The sequence below is a fragment of the Oncorhynchus clarkii genome, chromosome 6, assembly GCF_045791955.1.
Source record: "Oncorhynchus clarkii lewisi isolate Uvic-CL-2024 chromosome 6, UVic_Ocla_1.0, whole genome shotgun sequence".
NCBI classification, from domain to species: Eukaryota; Metazoa; Chordata; class Actinopteri; order Salmoniformes; family Salmonidae; genus Oncorhynchus; species Oncorhynchus clarkii.
In genome coordinates, this window is record NC_092152.1 from 28,508,470 (window position 1) to 28,525,018 (window position 16,549).

Sequence of the window (16,549 nt, forward strand, 5' to 3'; positions counted from 1 at the left end):
ACAATAACACTGCTAGCTAGCTATGCTAGCAAGTAACGTTAGCATATTGAACATCTACCCCTCTCATATGAATATAAAAGTACAGTTTCAGTGTATTAAAGTTACATTCGAACAAACCAGGCTTAATGCTATCAATATGGAAGTAATTCCATAAGGTAAATGCATAATTGCCCTATCCCACCTTTGACAAGAGGAATACCAACACGGGTGCCCCCCAGGAGTGTGCGCTCAGCTCCCTCCTGTACTCCCTGTTCACTGATGACTGGTTGACAACGCACGACTCCAACTCCATCATCAAGTTTGCTGACGACACAACAGTGGTAGGTCTAATAGCCAACAATGACGAGACAGCCTACAGGGAGGAGGTTAGTGCCTTGGTAGAGTGGTGCCAGGGGCTACATCACTGCCTTGCAGGGCAACTCAACCGCATGGCTCTCCCAACACATCATCGGGGGCACGCTGCCTCCAGGACATCTACAGCACCCAGTGTCATAGGACGTCCAAGAAGATCATCAAGGACCTCAGCCACCTGAGCAATGGCCTGTTCACCATGCTACTATCTAGCAGATGGAGACAGGGCAGGTACAACAAAGGGCCAGAGAGACTGAAAAACAGCTTCTATATCCAGGCAATCAGACTGTTGAAAAGCCATCACTAGCCAGATACCACCCGGTACTCTGCCCTGCACCTTAAGAGACTGCTGCCCCCTGTACGTATATAGAGACATTGAACACAGATCACTTTGGCAATGTTTACCTACTGTTTTGCCCACTTTATATGTATATACTTTATTCTAGTCTCATGTCTCATCTTATATAACTATTGATGTACACACCTTTTCTATTCATATACTGTCTATACACACCATTTATATATACATTTATATTCCTGACTCTGACATTGCTTGTTCTGATATTTCATAATCATTATTATTTATTTTTTTACTTTTTGGAGAATGTGTGTATTGCTAGATATTACTGCACTGTTGGAGCTAGAAACATAAGCATTTCGCTGCACCTGTGATAAAATCCGCAAATCTGTGTACGCAACAAATAAACGTTGATTTTGATTTGAAAACGGTGATAATTCCCCTGGTGATCAGCGTCTTGCTGCATACTTCTTTCCTGGAGCAGCCAAGTGGGGAAAAACACAGTTGTGCTTCCCATTTCTTACAGATACAGCAACATTTTTAGAATGTAAGAGGCTGTTAGTGCAGATTCAGGTGAAAACTCAATAAAACAAGTCTCAAATAAAATGAAAATGTCTATACATTTCTGCTGTTTCAAAAACATTGCTCTGCTATTAGTATTTGTGCTGTATAAATGTTGGTCTTAACGAGACAATTCTGTTAACACTTCCCTGCTTACAGCGGGTCAACTGTTGGATGAGACCTCTAGAAGTAGTGTTAGAGATGTGAGAAATACCGAAGTTTACATGTCTCTTGAGAATCGCTACCTATCAAAATTCTTCTTAATTCTCATCAATGAGAACAAACCCTAAGTGGCTGTATCTGAAACAAATACAATCAGAATTAAAGTTGCTTATTGTTTTTCATATAAAACAGCTGTTTATGGGAAAGTGATTTTTCTCTCTATGTTCACTTCTTGCAACTGCAAGCATGGGGCAGCGAGGCCAAGTGCATCAGCTCAGTCTCTGTGTGTAGCAGGGGCTTATTAGTAGCCTATAGAGAGGGAGACTGTGTGTCTGGGTCTACAATGGTGGCCTGGCTGGCTCATGGGTGATTGGACTCAGGCCAGACTGGTTTAGTCCTGGGTCACTGCCCTTTTGTCTGCCTAGCGAACTCTCTCACTCCTGGCCCTGGGGGGGATATCTCCATACTTAATGGAAAGTGATGGCTTCCTCTCAGCTGAACGCAGTGAAAACGTACATATAGTGCATTCAGAAAGTATTCATTCCCCTTGACTTCTTGCACATTTTGTTACGTTACAGCCTTATTCTGAAATATATATATTTTTTAATTTTCCCCTCATCAATCTACACATCCCATGACGACAAAGCAAAAACTGGTTTAGACAATTTAACACATAAAAAAAACTGAACAATCACATTTACATAAGTATTCAGACATTTTACTCAGTACTTTGTTGAAGCACCTTTGGCAATTACTACAGCCTTGAGTCTTCTTGACGCTACAAGCTTGGCACACCTGTATTCGGGGTGTTTCTCCCATTCTTCTCTGCAGATCCTCGCAAGCTCTGCACAGCTATTTTCAGGTCTCTCCAGAGATGTTTGATCGGGTTCAAGTCCGGGCTCTGGCTGGGCCACTCATGGACATTCAGAGACTTGTCCCAAAGCCATTCCTGCATTGTTTTGGCTGTGTGCTTAGGGTCGTTGTCCTGTTGGAAGGTGAACCTTCACCCCCAGTCTGAGGTCCTGAGTCCTCTGGAGACGCTTTTCATAAAGGATCTCTCTGTACTTTGCGCCATTCATCTTTCCCTCACCTGATTTGTGGAGTGCTGCAGAGATGGTTGTTCTTCTGGAAGGCTCTCCCATCTCCACAGAAGAACTCTGGAGCTCTGTCAGAGTGACCATCGGGTTCTTGGTCAAATCCCTGACCAAGGCCCTTCTCCCCCGATTGCGCAGTTTGGCCGAGCGGACAGCTCTAGGAAGAGTTTTGGTGGTTCCAAACTTTTTCAATTTAAGAATGATGGAGGCCACTGTGTTTTTGGGGAGCTTCAATGCTGCAGAAATGTTTTGGTACCCTTCCTCAGATTTGTGTCTCGACACAATCCTGTCTCGGAGCTCTACATACAATTCCTTCAACCTCATGGCTTTGTTTTTGTTCTGACATGCACTGCCAACTGTGGGACCTGACATAGATAGGTGTCAGCCTTTCCAAATCATGTCCAATCAATTGAATGTACCACAGGTGGGCCCTAATCAAGTTGCAGAAACATCTCAAGGATGATAAATGGCAACAGGATGCACGTGAGCTCAATTTCGAATCAAAGGGTCTGAAAATGTAGGTAAATGTGACTAGTTTCAGGAAACTAGGCATGTCGCACATCACTACATCACAGGAGCACAATTTGAACGGAATGGCAGAAATGCCTTCTGGAACATGTGAACCTTCATGTGCCTTAATAACAAACTTGTATGCCATCTGGAAATAATAATAAAATGGTTAAATTACGAGCCTAGCTTGTTTAGCCATGGAAAAAGACAGCAACATTACCTCTAGCCATGATTGGCTGAGATAATGAGTGGTCTGGTCATGCCGAGAGATTAGTTTGGATTGGTCTCCCATGTAAGCACGCTTCTGTTTATAATATGAGCTGGTCAGTATGTGTAGATAATCCTTTCTTACACTGCTTTTTTGAAAGATAGTAGAACTGCATACGTTTTGCTCTCCACTTTCTGGAAGACCGAGTTTGGAAAACAACGTAATTATGTATGAGTATGATAGCTAAGGAAATTGAGAAAATTCTGGCGTTTGATTGCAAATATGCAGACAGCGTCGAAAAGAGAACACCCAGAAGGCTGTTGTATAAAACACCTGTCTCCGGATTACATCTTCAAACTAAGGGCAACCATGGCATCCGTGACAGAGGGAGAAGCGTCCATCCATGTATACGGGTAAGAGAGTCTAGCTAGCTCCATTTTCTGATATTACACGTTTCTAATTTTGTCAGAAAGTCGTTTTCATTTCAAGTTAAAATGTACTGTTAGCTAGCTAGCTAGCTAATGTTAGCTGGCTGTTTAGCTAGCTAACGTTACTTGTATGATCTGTTTAGTAATATTATTCTTATCGCAAAGCCATTTGCATTGCTAGTTATAGTCTAATGTTAGCTAGCTAACATTGAACCTGATTGGTTAGCTACCTGCATATTCATGCAGGGTAGTAACGTTATGAGTTGAAATTATGGTTCATTGTTTAGCTAGTCAGCTAAAAAGACTCCACTATGCAAGTAACTATTTCAATAGAATGTTTATGATGTCACTGCGACAACTGTCGATAGACGTGGCTGGTAAATTCATTCTAGCTATCTACTCAGATTTCAGAGCACTCTAGTCTGAGTGTGCCAGAGCGCAGAATATCTGACACATTTACAAACGCTCAATACCGGTTGAATATGGCCTGTGTCAGTAAACCGTGGCAAAAAAAGCGTAATTAGGGGGCCTCCCGAGTGGCGCAGTGGTCTAAGGCTGTGCCACTAGAGATTCTGGGTTCGAGTCCAGGCTCTGTCACGACCGGGAGACCCATGGGGCGGCAGGTAGGACTCTCCCCAATCAATTACTTTAATTAAAACCACCAGGCAAGCCTCCCGAGTGGCGCAGCGGTCTACGGGTTCAATCCCGGGCTGTGTCGCGACCGGGAGACCCATGAGGCGTTGCGAATTTGGCCCAGTGTCATCCGAGTTGGGGGAGGGTTTGGCCAGCATGGATTTCCTTGTCCTATCGCGCACGAGCAACTTCTGTGGCGGGCCGGGCGCAGTGCACTCTGACACGGTCGCCATGTGTACGCTGTTTCATCCGACACATTGGTGCGGCTGGCTTCCGGGTTAAGTGGGCATTGTGTCAAGAAGCAGTGTAGCTTGGTTGGGTTGCGTTTCAGGGAAAGCACGACTCTCAACCTTCGCCTCTCCCGAGTCTGTACGATTGTCGATGAGACAAGACTTTAACTACCAACTCGATACCACGAAATTGTGGAGAAAAAGGGGTACTTTTTTTTTTTTAACAAGCGTAATTAAATTGTTGCCAGCAGCACAGTTGCAGTCACCAACGGATAACAGATAACATAAAACCAGCCTAAACAGCTCTGATAGGGCAAATAAAATGGTCAGAGTGAGCTGTTCTCTTATTTGTGTCTAGAAGTATCTAGCAAGCTAGCCAACGTTAGCCAGTTAGCTTGAATGCTTGACTGTTGCTGTTAGGTCAGAACGCTCGGATCAACCCTACTTTTCATCAAGAGCATCCAGTGTGCGCTCTGGACGCCCCAAGAGCGAAATGCTCAGAATTTACGAACGGCGAATCCGACATCAAAGCCCAGAGCACACTGGCACTCCAGATTCATTTTTTGAACACACCCGTAGTATAAACCAACCTAGGTGTCTTGAAGTCTTTGGTTGTTTAGTACATAGCCTCATATGTGAATATTTAAAGAGATGGGTGGGGCTAAAGCGTTTAAGAGGGTGTGAACGATGCTGAATGGGAGTAGACAAAGAAGAGCTCTCCTGTAGGTACCAAAACATTCAAGGGCCATTTTCTCAAAAGTGAGGTTACAAGTTTATCAACTTTCAAAGCAAAATTACTTTCCCATTATTCCTCAACTGTAGTGTATGCTCTGAGTCTCTACTTTTATCCAATGTAAAAAACACCATTTCAAATTTTGCTGAATAAAACCGAATCGAGCTGGTCAGTCACAAATATGGTATTTGTATAAATCTGCAAATATTCCTAAAAACCTGTTTTTGCTTTGTCATTTTGGGGTATTGTGTGTAGATTGATGAGGTTAAAAAAACATTTAACCAAGGATGTAACGTAACAAAATGTGGAAAATGTCGAGGGGTCTGAATACTTTCCAAATGCACTGTACACAGATTACAATGAATTACCATGATATAATAAGAGTGTGTCATATGTTCTCTAGGAGAAACAAGGAGAGGTTTCTGAGGTCAGCCTGTACATCTTTGTTTACACATGTCATAAAACAGAGAGTGTTATTACTGAACCAACCAGCGCCACATCTGATCCCTTCCCCTAACCTTGACCCGGTCTTACCTGAGAGGCAGAAGGAAGCCGTAGCGGATCACCACCCCCAGCCCCCACAGGACAGTCAGCCTCAGACTGATGTGCTGGAAGTTGTAGTTGCTACGGGTCAGCAGGTTCCATGACTCCAGCTCCTCAGCAGAAAACCTCTTGGTCACCTCGTCGTCCATGATGCTCTCAACTCCTTGCCGGCAGAAGTAGAAGATGTCGGACATCTCAAACTCGGAGGCATGGTCCAGGTCCCGGTTACTGCCACTGCGCCGGATCTCCTTTATCTCCTCCTCCAGGGAGGTGGGCTCCTTGGCGATGATGGCTGAAATGCACCGGGGAGACATGGGAAATGGTTAACCACTACCAATTTACCCATCAGACACACTCATTAACAACAACAACACACTCATACACAGAGCCCGTCACTCACCATTAGAGTAAGGCTTGTACAAGAGATGGTTGTTGTCCTTGGCTCCTCTTTCAATCCTATGTGTGGCCCACTACAAGCAGAGTCATTTAAAGTAGACAGATGTTAGCTTACATTTTGCAGAGAAAAAAACTTTCTGGCTCATTCAGACAATAATCAAATTCTAAACAATAGACTGACCAAATAAAATGTCATAAAATGACAAACAGCTTCATGCCTTATTACAGAAATGATGTTGGTTTGTCAGATTAGATAATAAAATGACAGCTAGGTCTATATAGATATGTCCATTGTCTTTTATCCACAACACTTGAGTTCATAAAGACTTGCAATAAATTGCAGACATTATCTCAACAAGTGCCATTTTCAATAGGCCTATATTTCAGAAACTGAAACAGTAGAACATCAAATCTGTTAACGCTACTATGATGATAAGTTATTGATATTAGCTGGTGTTACAATTCCAAGGCAGACAGATATTGTGAGGGACACATATTTGTTGTTCGTTTTATGTAGGCCTCAAAGAACAGTCACCTAAGCTGAACGCACTGCAGATGTGAAAATTGTATCTGTATGTGCACACTTAGACAAATACTAATCTAGTAAGAGGCTGGAAAAGAACAGAGTGTTCCCCATGCCTTGGCAATAACAGGCAGAACAGGAAGGATGAAGTGGGAGGGGATCTGCTGTTCTCAACCTTCACTCAACCCCAGGCACTGAGCAAGTTCACACAACACATTACATCATTATAAGATCCTGATGTTCACAAAGACAGACAGACAACAGAGCAGAATTCTGCTGCCAGAACATTCCAATCTGCTCAAGCATCCATCTTATACATCCAATACAGTTATGAGAGCCAAATGGCTAATGGAAGTAGCTCAGAGCACCTAGCTAACAAAAATGCTAAGAAAAGAAGGTGTTCACATTCTAAAAGGCTCTACCAGGCAACTGGCCTTGCCAGTGGGTGAGGTTCATCTGATCAACTGCTGCACAACATTCCTCTGACAGGACTGGACATTTACTAGACTGACCACCTGTGGAGAAGATCATTTCAACAGAGGTAGAGGCGAAGCATCTTTGCTACTACGTGGTGCAAGGCCAATGTCAACAGCGCTACAGACGGACACAGTTCTCTTTAGAAACTGAAACTGACCGTTATGCCTTTTGAAAGAACACTGTTCACCGACGGGAGATTTTACAGTTGTTTACAACAAAATCATTACTGACATCAAAATACCATGACATGTGAATCATAAGACTAAAGGGCAGCTTATAGGGACACCAATGTGTATGTTTGGGTGTAGGCTAGTAAAGGAGGAGCATAGCAATCCTGTTGAGTCAGTAAACTGGAACAAGGAAAAGCAAGGCCAACACATCAATTACGGCAGAGGGGTGTGGTAGCACATGATTAGGATTATGCAAAAACATTGCTGGTGTTTGATACCTCTACATACTCACTGCATAGGCTAGATTGAGTTCCAAGCTCCCTTGTCCATTCTCTACTCTGCAGTTGATGTAATCTTGCTGAACAGAAAGTGCTATGTCATCAGTCTGGTATACAAGAGAGTCAGGTATATCTTTGCAATATTACCCTTCTCTGCATGAGATCTGATATACTAAGCATGGAGAGTAAGTTCCTGTCCATACCCTAGATCAGAGATCATCAACTGGATTCAGCCGCGGGACAATTTTTTTCTGGAGAGGATGGTCGAGGGGCCGGAACTTAATTATAAATCATTTGTAGACTACAAATTGACCGCCAGAAGCCAAAACATAAATAATATTTTCAAACCTTGCTTACATTTGTATACGATCATGTGTCTCTCTATTATGTGTGTGAATACTTGGGAATAGATTTCTTAAATTAAAATAATTTGGAGCTGATTTCCTGGTGTTTAAAAGTATTTTATGTCCCCCAAAAATTATAATAATAAAATAAACTTTTTTTGGGGGGGGGGGGGGGGGGGGCAAATAAAACCACCCGCCGGCTGCCAGTTGGGAGATCCTTCCCTGGATAGCAAGACGATTCCCAGAGCCCAGCTCACACATAGGCTGCTACATGCACATATACCAGTTATGAGGTTACATTCGTGACTCAAGTTACCAGCAGCACAGGATGTGATTTCCACATGTTGGAGACTTTAATCATTGAAGCAATACCAAGGTCTTGTATTTGCAGAAACCAAGTGAAATATAACCTGTCATACAATCACCTAGTTTCCAACAATCTGTCATTTTAACCCTTTACTTCTACCATACAAATGCTGGTTGACTAGACTAGGCACTACTGCGAGCTGAAAAGCTCTCATATATCAAGCCCCTGCCATCTCCCTCCGGACCATTTATTTTTGGCACTAGAATTCACTCTCAAAGGGGTTCGCTGGAAACTGCTGACAGGCTTACTTTCGACACTTAAGAAAGGAAAGGAAGAAAGAGGGTAATAACCTTCTCTGGTTTCAGCTCTAGTTCAGTTTTAGCAAGGGCTCCTAGTGAGATGTGACCAGGCAGCTAGGCTCCCACCAACCATTGAAACTTCAGATTCATCATATTGAGAGATGCTTTTTAACCCATCAGTAGGCTAAACAAGGCCAGAATGGTTGATCAAGTAGGGTCAGAAGCACAGATCCTACAAAGTAAACTTCATGCCTAAGTGTCTATTTTCATTGACAAGAATTAAGGATCATTTTTTAGAGATTCTCGAGAGGTATCGATTGTCGAGAGACATTACTGCAATGTTAACGTGCGTATTTCTCACATCTTGAACGCTACCTCCGGAGGTTGCACACAACAATCACCCGACAGTTGCCCGCCTCAAAGCAGGGCAGTGTAAACAGTTGTTTCTTTGAGCCCAACATTCATACAGTAATTTGTTTTAAGGTCATTTTAATAAGCTGAAACTATACTTTTATATTCGTATGAGAGGTGTAAACGTTCATGTTTGATATGTTAACGTTACGTGTTAGACTGTTTAGCTAGCTGTGTTCTTGTCTTGCAAGCTACATTTAGCTAATGCGTGTACAAATAAATCATCTGCAAGAGTTCGAAGCAGTGGGTGATGAAAAAAGTGTATGAGAGGATTGTCCACCTGGCTGTGGAGCGCAGAAAGGACAAGTCTGTTGTCTACAAGAGGCCAGAGTCACTACCCCCAAAACCCAACATCTCTACCAACATCGCCACAGTGCCAAAGCCTGTTAAACCAGCTGCCATTATTACCAAACACACAAAAAAATTCACCAGATGAAGAACATTCTAGAACCTGCCTTGAACATTCAACCAACACAACATCCATATTCAGTTACATTGATGTTGTAGTATAATATAGAATTCCTAGTATGCTCACAATTGCATTGTGGTATAGATATTGCTAGCTGTTGTACATACTGTATGTATATAACAGTGTTTTCTATTATCTTTTTTACAAGTGTACTGCTCACCAGAGCCCGGACTTGAACCCGATCGAACATCTAGAATGTCTCGCCTGATCCCGCCTGCCTTCCGCTTTTGTGGACATTTATTCCCATTGTTAGAGTGGTCAGTATATGGTCAGCATATACAGTGCCTTGCGAAAGTATTCGGCCCCCTTGAACTTTGCGACCTTTTGCCACATTTCAGGCTTCAAACATAAAGATATAAAACTGTATTTTTTTTGTGAAGAATCAACAACAAGTGGGACACAATCATGAAGTGGAACGACATTTATTGGATATTTCTAACTTTTTTAACAAATCAAAAACTGAAAAATTGGGCGTGCAAAATTATTCAGCCCCCTTATGTTAATACTTTGTAGCGCCACCTTTTGCTGCGATTACAGCTGTAAGTCGCTTGGGGGGTATGTCTCTATCAGTTTTGCACATCGAGAGACTGAATTTTTTTCCCATTCCTCCTTGCAAAACAGCTCGAGCTCAGTGAGGTTGGATGGAGAGCATTTGTGAACAGCAGTTTTCAGTTCTTTCCACAGATTCTCGATTGGATTCAGGTCTGGACTTTGACTTGGCCATTCTAACACCTGGATATGTTTATTTTTGAACCATTCCATTGTAGATTTTGCTTTATGTTTTGGATCATTGTCTTGTTGGAAGACAAATCTCCGTCCCAGTCTCAGGTCTTTTGCAGACTCCATCAGGTTTTCTTCCAGAATGGTCCTGTATTTGGCTCCATCCATCTTCCCATCAATTTTAACCATCTTCCCTGTCCCTGCTGAAGAAAAGCAGGCCCAAACCATGATGCTGCCACCACCATGTTTGACAGTGGGGATGGTGTGTTCAGCTGTGTTGCTTTTACGCCAAACATAACGTTTTGCATTGTTGCCAAAAAGTTCAATTTTGGTTTCATCTGACCAGAGCACCTTCTTCCACATGTTTGGTGTGTCTCCCAGGTGGCTTGTGGCAAACTTTAGACAACACTTTTTATGGATATCTTTAAGAAATGGCTTTCTTCTTGCCACTCTTCCATAAAGGCCAGATTTGTGCAATATACAACTGATTGTTGTCCTATGGACAGAGTCTCCCACCTCAGCTGTAGATCTCTGCAGTTCATCCAGAGTGATCATGGGCCTCTTGGCTGCATCTCTGATCAGTCTTCTCCTTGTATGAGCTGAAAGTTTAGAGGGACGGCCAGGTCTTGGTAGATTTGCAGTGGTCTGATACTCCTTCCATTTCAATATTATCGCTTGCACAGTGCTCCTTGGGATGTTTAAAGCTTGGGAAATCTTTTTGTATCCAAATCCGGCTTTAAACTTCTTCACAACAGTATCTCGGACCTGCCTGGTGTGTTCCTTGTTCTTCATGATGCTCTCTGCGCTTTTGACGGACCTCTGAGACTATCACAGTGCAGGTGCATTTATACGGAGACTTGATTACACACAGGTGGATTGTATTTATCATCATTAGTCATTTAGGTCAACATTGGATCATTCAGAGATCCTCACTGAACTTCTGGAGAGAGTTTGCTGCACTGAAAGTAAAGGGGCTGAAAATTTTGCACGCCCAATTTTTCAGTTTTTGATTTGTTAAAAAAGTTTGAAATATCCAATAAATGTCGTTCCACTTCATGATTGTGTCCCACTTGTTGTTGATTCTTCACAAAAAAACACAGTTTTATATCTTTATGTTTGAAGCCTGAAATGTGGCAAAAGGTCGCAAAGTTCAAGGGGGCCGAATACTTTCGCAAGGCACTGTAGATAATCTCTGATCACTATCACTAGCTAAACATTATCTAGGTAGCTAACTTGATTCTTCTTAGATGTACTGCTAAAGTTAAAAAATAATTGGATTTATGTAAACATGGGCTAGAGAAGGTTTCCTATGACCATATTTTTTGCTCCAGTCTCGGCACTATTCTTTTTAAATATGAGTCACATTGAGATTGACATAAGAATTTAAAACGGGTAAGTCCATTTGAATTCAATCACTTTTTGACTATCCCTTTAACCCTTTAACGTCAATTATCAGATTCACATATGTTGTAGCTTAGACCTTACATCTTCTAAGGGTTTTGTGTTATGCCCGCCATAGGTTGAGACAAAACATGCTCTTGAATAGGTTGATATCAAAAAAACTTCACAAAACGGTGCAGAGCGTTCAATTAAGCTGCTGGGGAGGGCAAGGAGACCCCAGCTCCGCTAAAACCATTGACAACTACGTGCCATTTAAGGGATTGTTAAATATTATACATATTTGGTTTTTAATATCATCACCTCTTGAAAAGGATAGTCAGAACGATTAGTCAACATTAAGTTCTATCAGAGTTATACAAATCACATTTTATTGGTCACACACATTTTTAGAAGATGTTATTGCGGTTGTAGCGAAATTCTTGTACAGCAAGTAACTGCCTGCTTTTCATGATCAGTAAACATCAATGTATTTTCAGATACATGAGGCTGGGTATTCTATCCATTTGGCATGTAGCTAGCTAGCTAAGCAAACAACATGTGTCATTTAGCTTACATAGTCAGAGATTAGGCTTTTGGAAAGAGCTTGACATCGGCGAGTCCTCGTCCGCGTAAAGTTGTCAGTCGGACTACAGTCATCACCACTGTAGATGGCAAGCAAATCAAACAATATTTGGATACAAAACTGCCAGGGCATTCAAGTCAACATTCTCTGATGTGTGGACCTCTAACCATCTTAGTGTTACCATTTGAAAGTTGAACTTTCAATTGAATTCCATTTTAGTAGATTTATCAGCCAAAACATGACGCCGACCCTGTATTCAAGAGCATGTTGTGTCTAAAGAAATGGTTGGCACAACAGAAAAACAGATTATGTAAAATAGGGTCTAAGCTACAACATATGTCAATATGAATTTGAGTTTACACGTTTATATTTGCACCATTTTTATTTTAAACTCTTGAAAGAAATTATAAAGTAGTTCGACAACTCTGTTCATAAACTTTTAATTTATATCAATTAGAGGTCAACCGATTATGATTTTTCAACGCCGATACCGATTATTGGAGGACCAAAAAAGCCGATACCGATTAATCGGACGTTTTTTTGTTGTTGTTGTAATAATGACATTTACAATGATACTGAATTAACACTTATTTTAACTTGATATAATACATCAATAAAATCTATTTAGCCTCAAGTAAATAATGTAACATGTTCAATTTGGTTTAAATAATGCAAAATCAAAGTGTTGGAGAAGAAAGTAAAAGTGCAATATGTGCTATGTAAGAAAGCTAACGAGTTCCAAGCTCAGAACATGAGAACATATGAAAGCTGGTGGTTCCTTTTAACATGAGTCTTCAATACTCCCAGGTAAGAAGTTTTAGGTTGTAGTTATTATAGGAATTATAGGACTATTTCCCTCTATACCATTTGTATTTCATTAACCTTTGACTATTGGATGTCCTTATAGGCACTTTACTATTGCCAGTGTAACAGTATAGCTTCCGTCCCTCTCCTCGCTCCTCCCTGGGCTCGAACCAGCAACACAATGACAATTAACGCACGCTAACTAGCTGGCCATTTCAATTCGGTTACACAAGCCTCATCTCGGTAGTTGATAGGCTTGAAGTCATAAAAAGCGCAATGCTTGACACACAACGAAGAGCCACTCGCAAAACCACTTGAAAGTGCTGTTTGAATTCATGTTTACGCGCCTGCTTCTGCCTACCACCGCTCAGTCAGATGCAACACAGGACACGCTAGATAATATCTAGTAATATCATCAACCATGTGTAGTTAACTAGTGATTATGATTGATTGTTTTTTATAAGATAAGTTTAATGCTAGCTAGCAACTTACCTTGGCTTACTGCATTTGTGTAACAGGCAGTCAGTCTCCTTGTGGAGTGCAACGAGAGAGAGCCAGGTCGTTATTGCGTTGGACTAGTTAACTGTAAGGTTGCAAGATTGGATCCCCCGAGCTGACACGGTGAAAATCTGTCGTTCTGCCCCTGAACAAGGCAGTTAACCCACCGTTACTAGGCCGTCATTGAAAATAAGAATGTGTTCTTAACTGACTTGCCTAGTTAAATAAAGGTATATAAAAAAAATAATAATTTTTTTAAAAATGGGCAAATCGGTGCCCAAAAATACAGATTTACGATTGTTATGAAAACTTGAAATCGGCCCTAATTAATCGGCCATTCCGATTAATCGGTCGACCTCTAATATAAATCTAAATTTATATTTTCCAGTGATTTAGACATGTCTCATGGTAAACTTTGAGCATCTTTATCTCTCAAATGTTTTGGCATTCAGGTCCAAAAAGTCACTTTCTGAACACTTGTACAATGGGAAAATATGCACGGAAGGTTTCGTACGAATCAATATCAAAAGCTTACTCTTTTGGCAGTAGCCCATTATATTGACAAGCATGACATTTTTGAGTCATTGATTATTCTTGTGTGCTATTACACACTCATTATATAAAATGTTCTGCCTCAGCCTCCCTGTGACAACATACGGGTTTGGCAAGACTTCATGGGAAGGAAATGAAGCACAGTGAAAATACAGACCTGAACTGAACTCACACAATGGAGCTTTGATGTAGGAGGTGAGGGATTGGAGATGGGGAGTAAGCGCATGACCTACACAAAACTGCATTCCCATTCCTAAGCCCCAGTTTAGGTCAAGTGCACGTTCACACGGGGAACTGCCACATCACTGCACGGTGAGCATAATCCATGCACTCCACTCAAGTCTAATTCAGTCATAAATGTTGTGTGAAATGTATACGCCTAGCATCCATTAGTGATCATTCATATTAATCATACATGTGCAAATGTCAGATGTGATGTCCTCTCTGACCAGAAACTGATAACATCAATGAACCCCTGCAAACACTCAAGTGGTTCACACTCACCTCAAAGATCTTCAGTAGTGTTTTCATGTAGAGCTGTCGAATGCCAAAGGACACTCCAAAGATGGCAGGCACGATGATGAAGACCAGCAGTAGGGTGAACCACACCGTGAAGGAGATGCCCAGGAGAATGCACAGCAGGTTATCAAAGGGGTTGAAGTCTAAGAACAGGCCCATCTTGAGGCTTTAGGGGGAAATGTGGGGATCCTACTACACAGAATATAAAGGCAAGTCAACAGCAGGAGAGGACAGTGCCTCACTTGTTAGCCTTTTAGGACCTTGGTCTCAGTTCTCAGCCAGAACACGGCCTTCATTAAGACGTCTGAGGGACCAGACTCCTCCTCCAACTGGCCAGTGAATCCATGGCTGTAGAGGACAGCATCTTGCTACTGCCTCTCCCAGCTTTAGAAATATGTTACAGCAACTGGGCCTTCCAGTCAAGTTATTTTCTTTAGCTTCCTATCATTCAAACTTAATGTGGTGCATTGGTCGACAATGAAAAACTGAGAAGAACTCAACAAAAAATAATAATTCCATCCTGCACTACTCTAAAAAAAAATGTATTTTTAAAGAATTGTTTCAAATGTGTCAACAATAGAACATAAGCCTTTGTTTTTGGAGCCTGAAAGGGATTGAGAATATTGTGTTGAAATGATCCAAAAGTAGCAAGCCTCTTCAGTTGAGCATCCCATGCACCTGAAAGAAATGTAAACAAAAAAGGAAGGTTAGTCTACTCTGTTTGTTAACAAAGGCAAAGGACTCTGGTTGCAACCATTGAAAACTCCCAGGTGTCCCAAAGGTATTAGGCCTTCAACTCAACTCTGCACTTCAAAGCCAGTTCCATTCCATCGTTCCCCTCTAATCAGTGACTGATTTAGACCTGGGACACCAGGTGTGTGCAATTAATTATTAGGTAGAACAGAAAACCAGCAGGCTCCGGACCTTGGCCTAGGGTTAGGTGGTATACCGTATTTTACGGTAAACCGGTATTGATGCACAGAACGGTTGGGGTTTTTACTTTACCTTCTATAACGGTATTTTAATGTTTGGATTGTTAAATGTGATACGCCGTGTGTAACGTCTGTTTTTATAGTTTACTCAGCTATCTGAGTCATCTCTCTCCGCTCTCACTCTTCATGCCGCTTTCCACACAGACCTAACCGCGCCTCGTCACTCAAGGAGCGCATTTGTTGATGCTTGACCATGAGACACTTGCATTCAGTCTGCATGGTCAATGCAGCACAAGCAACAATGTTGATGACAATGATGCTGTTTTCACTTCTTCTGCTTCTTAAAACAGTGCATAAGGAAAGTATTCAGACCCCTTGACGTTTTCCACATTTTGTTACAATACAGCCGTATTCTAAAACGTATTAAATGATTTGTTTTCCTCATCAATCTACACACAATACCCCATAATGACAAAGCAAAAAGTATTTTAGAAATGTTTGCAAATGTATAAAAAAATGTTTTAAAGTAATGGGTTATTTTTGAACAGTCATCAAACTCGGAATTCCAACTCGGAGACACAGGCCTCATTCTACAGTCGTGACCAAAAGTTTTGAGAATGACACAAATATTAATTTCCACAAAGTCTGCTGCCTCAGTTTGTATGATGGCAAATTGCATATACTCCAGAATGTTATGAAGAGTGATCAGATGAATTGCAATTAATTGCAAAGTCCCTCTTTGCCATGCAAATTAACTGAATCCCCACAAAATATTTTCACCGCATTTCAGCCCTGCCACAAAAGGACCAGCTGACATCATGTCAGTGAGTCTCTCGTTAACACAGGTGTGAGTGTTGACAAGGACAGGGCTGGAGATCACTCTGTCATGCTGATTGAGTTCGAAAAACAGACTGGAAGCTTCAAAAGGAGGGTGGTGCTTGGAATCATTGTTATTCCTCTGTCAACCATGGTTACCTGCAAGGAAACACATGCCGTCATCATTGCTTTGCACAAAAAGGACTTCACAGGCAAGGATATTGCTGCCAGCAAGATTGCACCTAAATCAACCATTTATCGGATCATCAAGAGCTTCAAGGAGAGCGGTTCAATTGTTGTGAAGAAGGCTTCAGGGCGCC

General features: G+C 41.7%; 1 protein-coding gene across 1 annotated transcript in view; it reads right to left on the reverse strand.

Moving 5' to 3' along the window:
* Nucleotides 1-16,549, reverse strand: part of LOC139410915 (glycerol-3-phosphate acyltransferase 4) — a 39,896-nt gene that overhangs the window by 16,725 nt on the left and 6,622 nt on the right. Inside the window, exons 2-4 of the mRNA XM_071156576.1 lie at nucleotides 14,467-15,159; nucleotides 6,152-6,221; nucleotides 5,743-6,043 (exon numbers count right to left, since the gene is read on the reverse strand). Coding sequence (XP_071012677.1) covers nucleotides 5,743-6,043; nucleotides 6,152-6,221; nucleotides 14,467-14,640 — 545 coding nt within the window. The 5' untranslated portion in view covers nucleotides 14,641-15,159. The remainder of the gene's footprint in view (nucleotides 1-5,742; nucleotides 6,044-6,151; nucleotides 6,222-14,466; nucleotides 15,160-16,549) is intronic.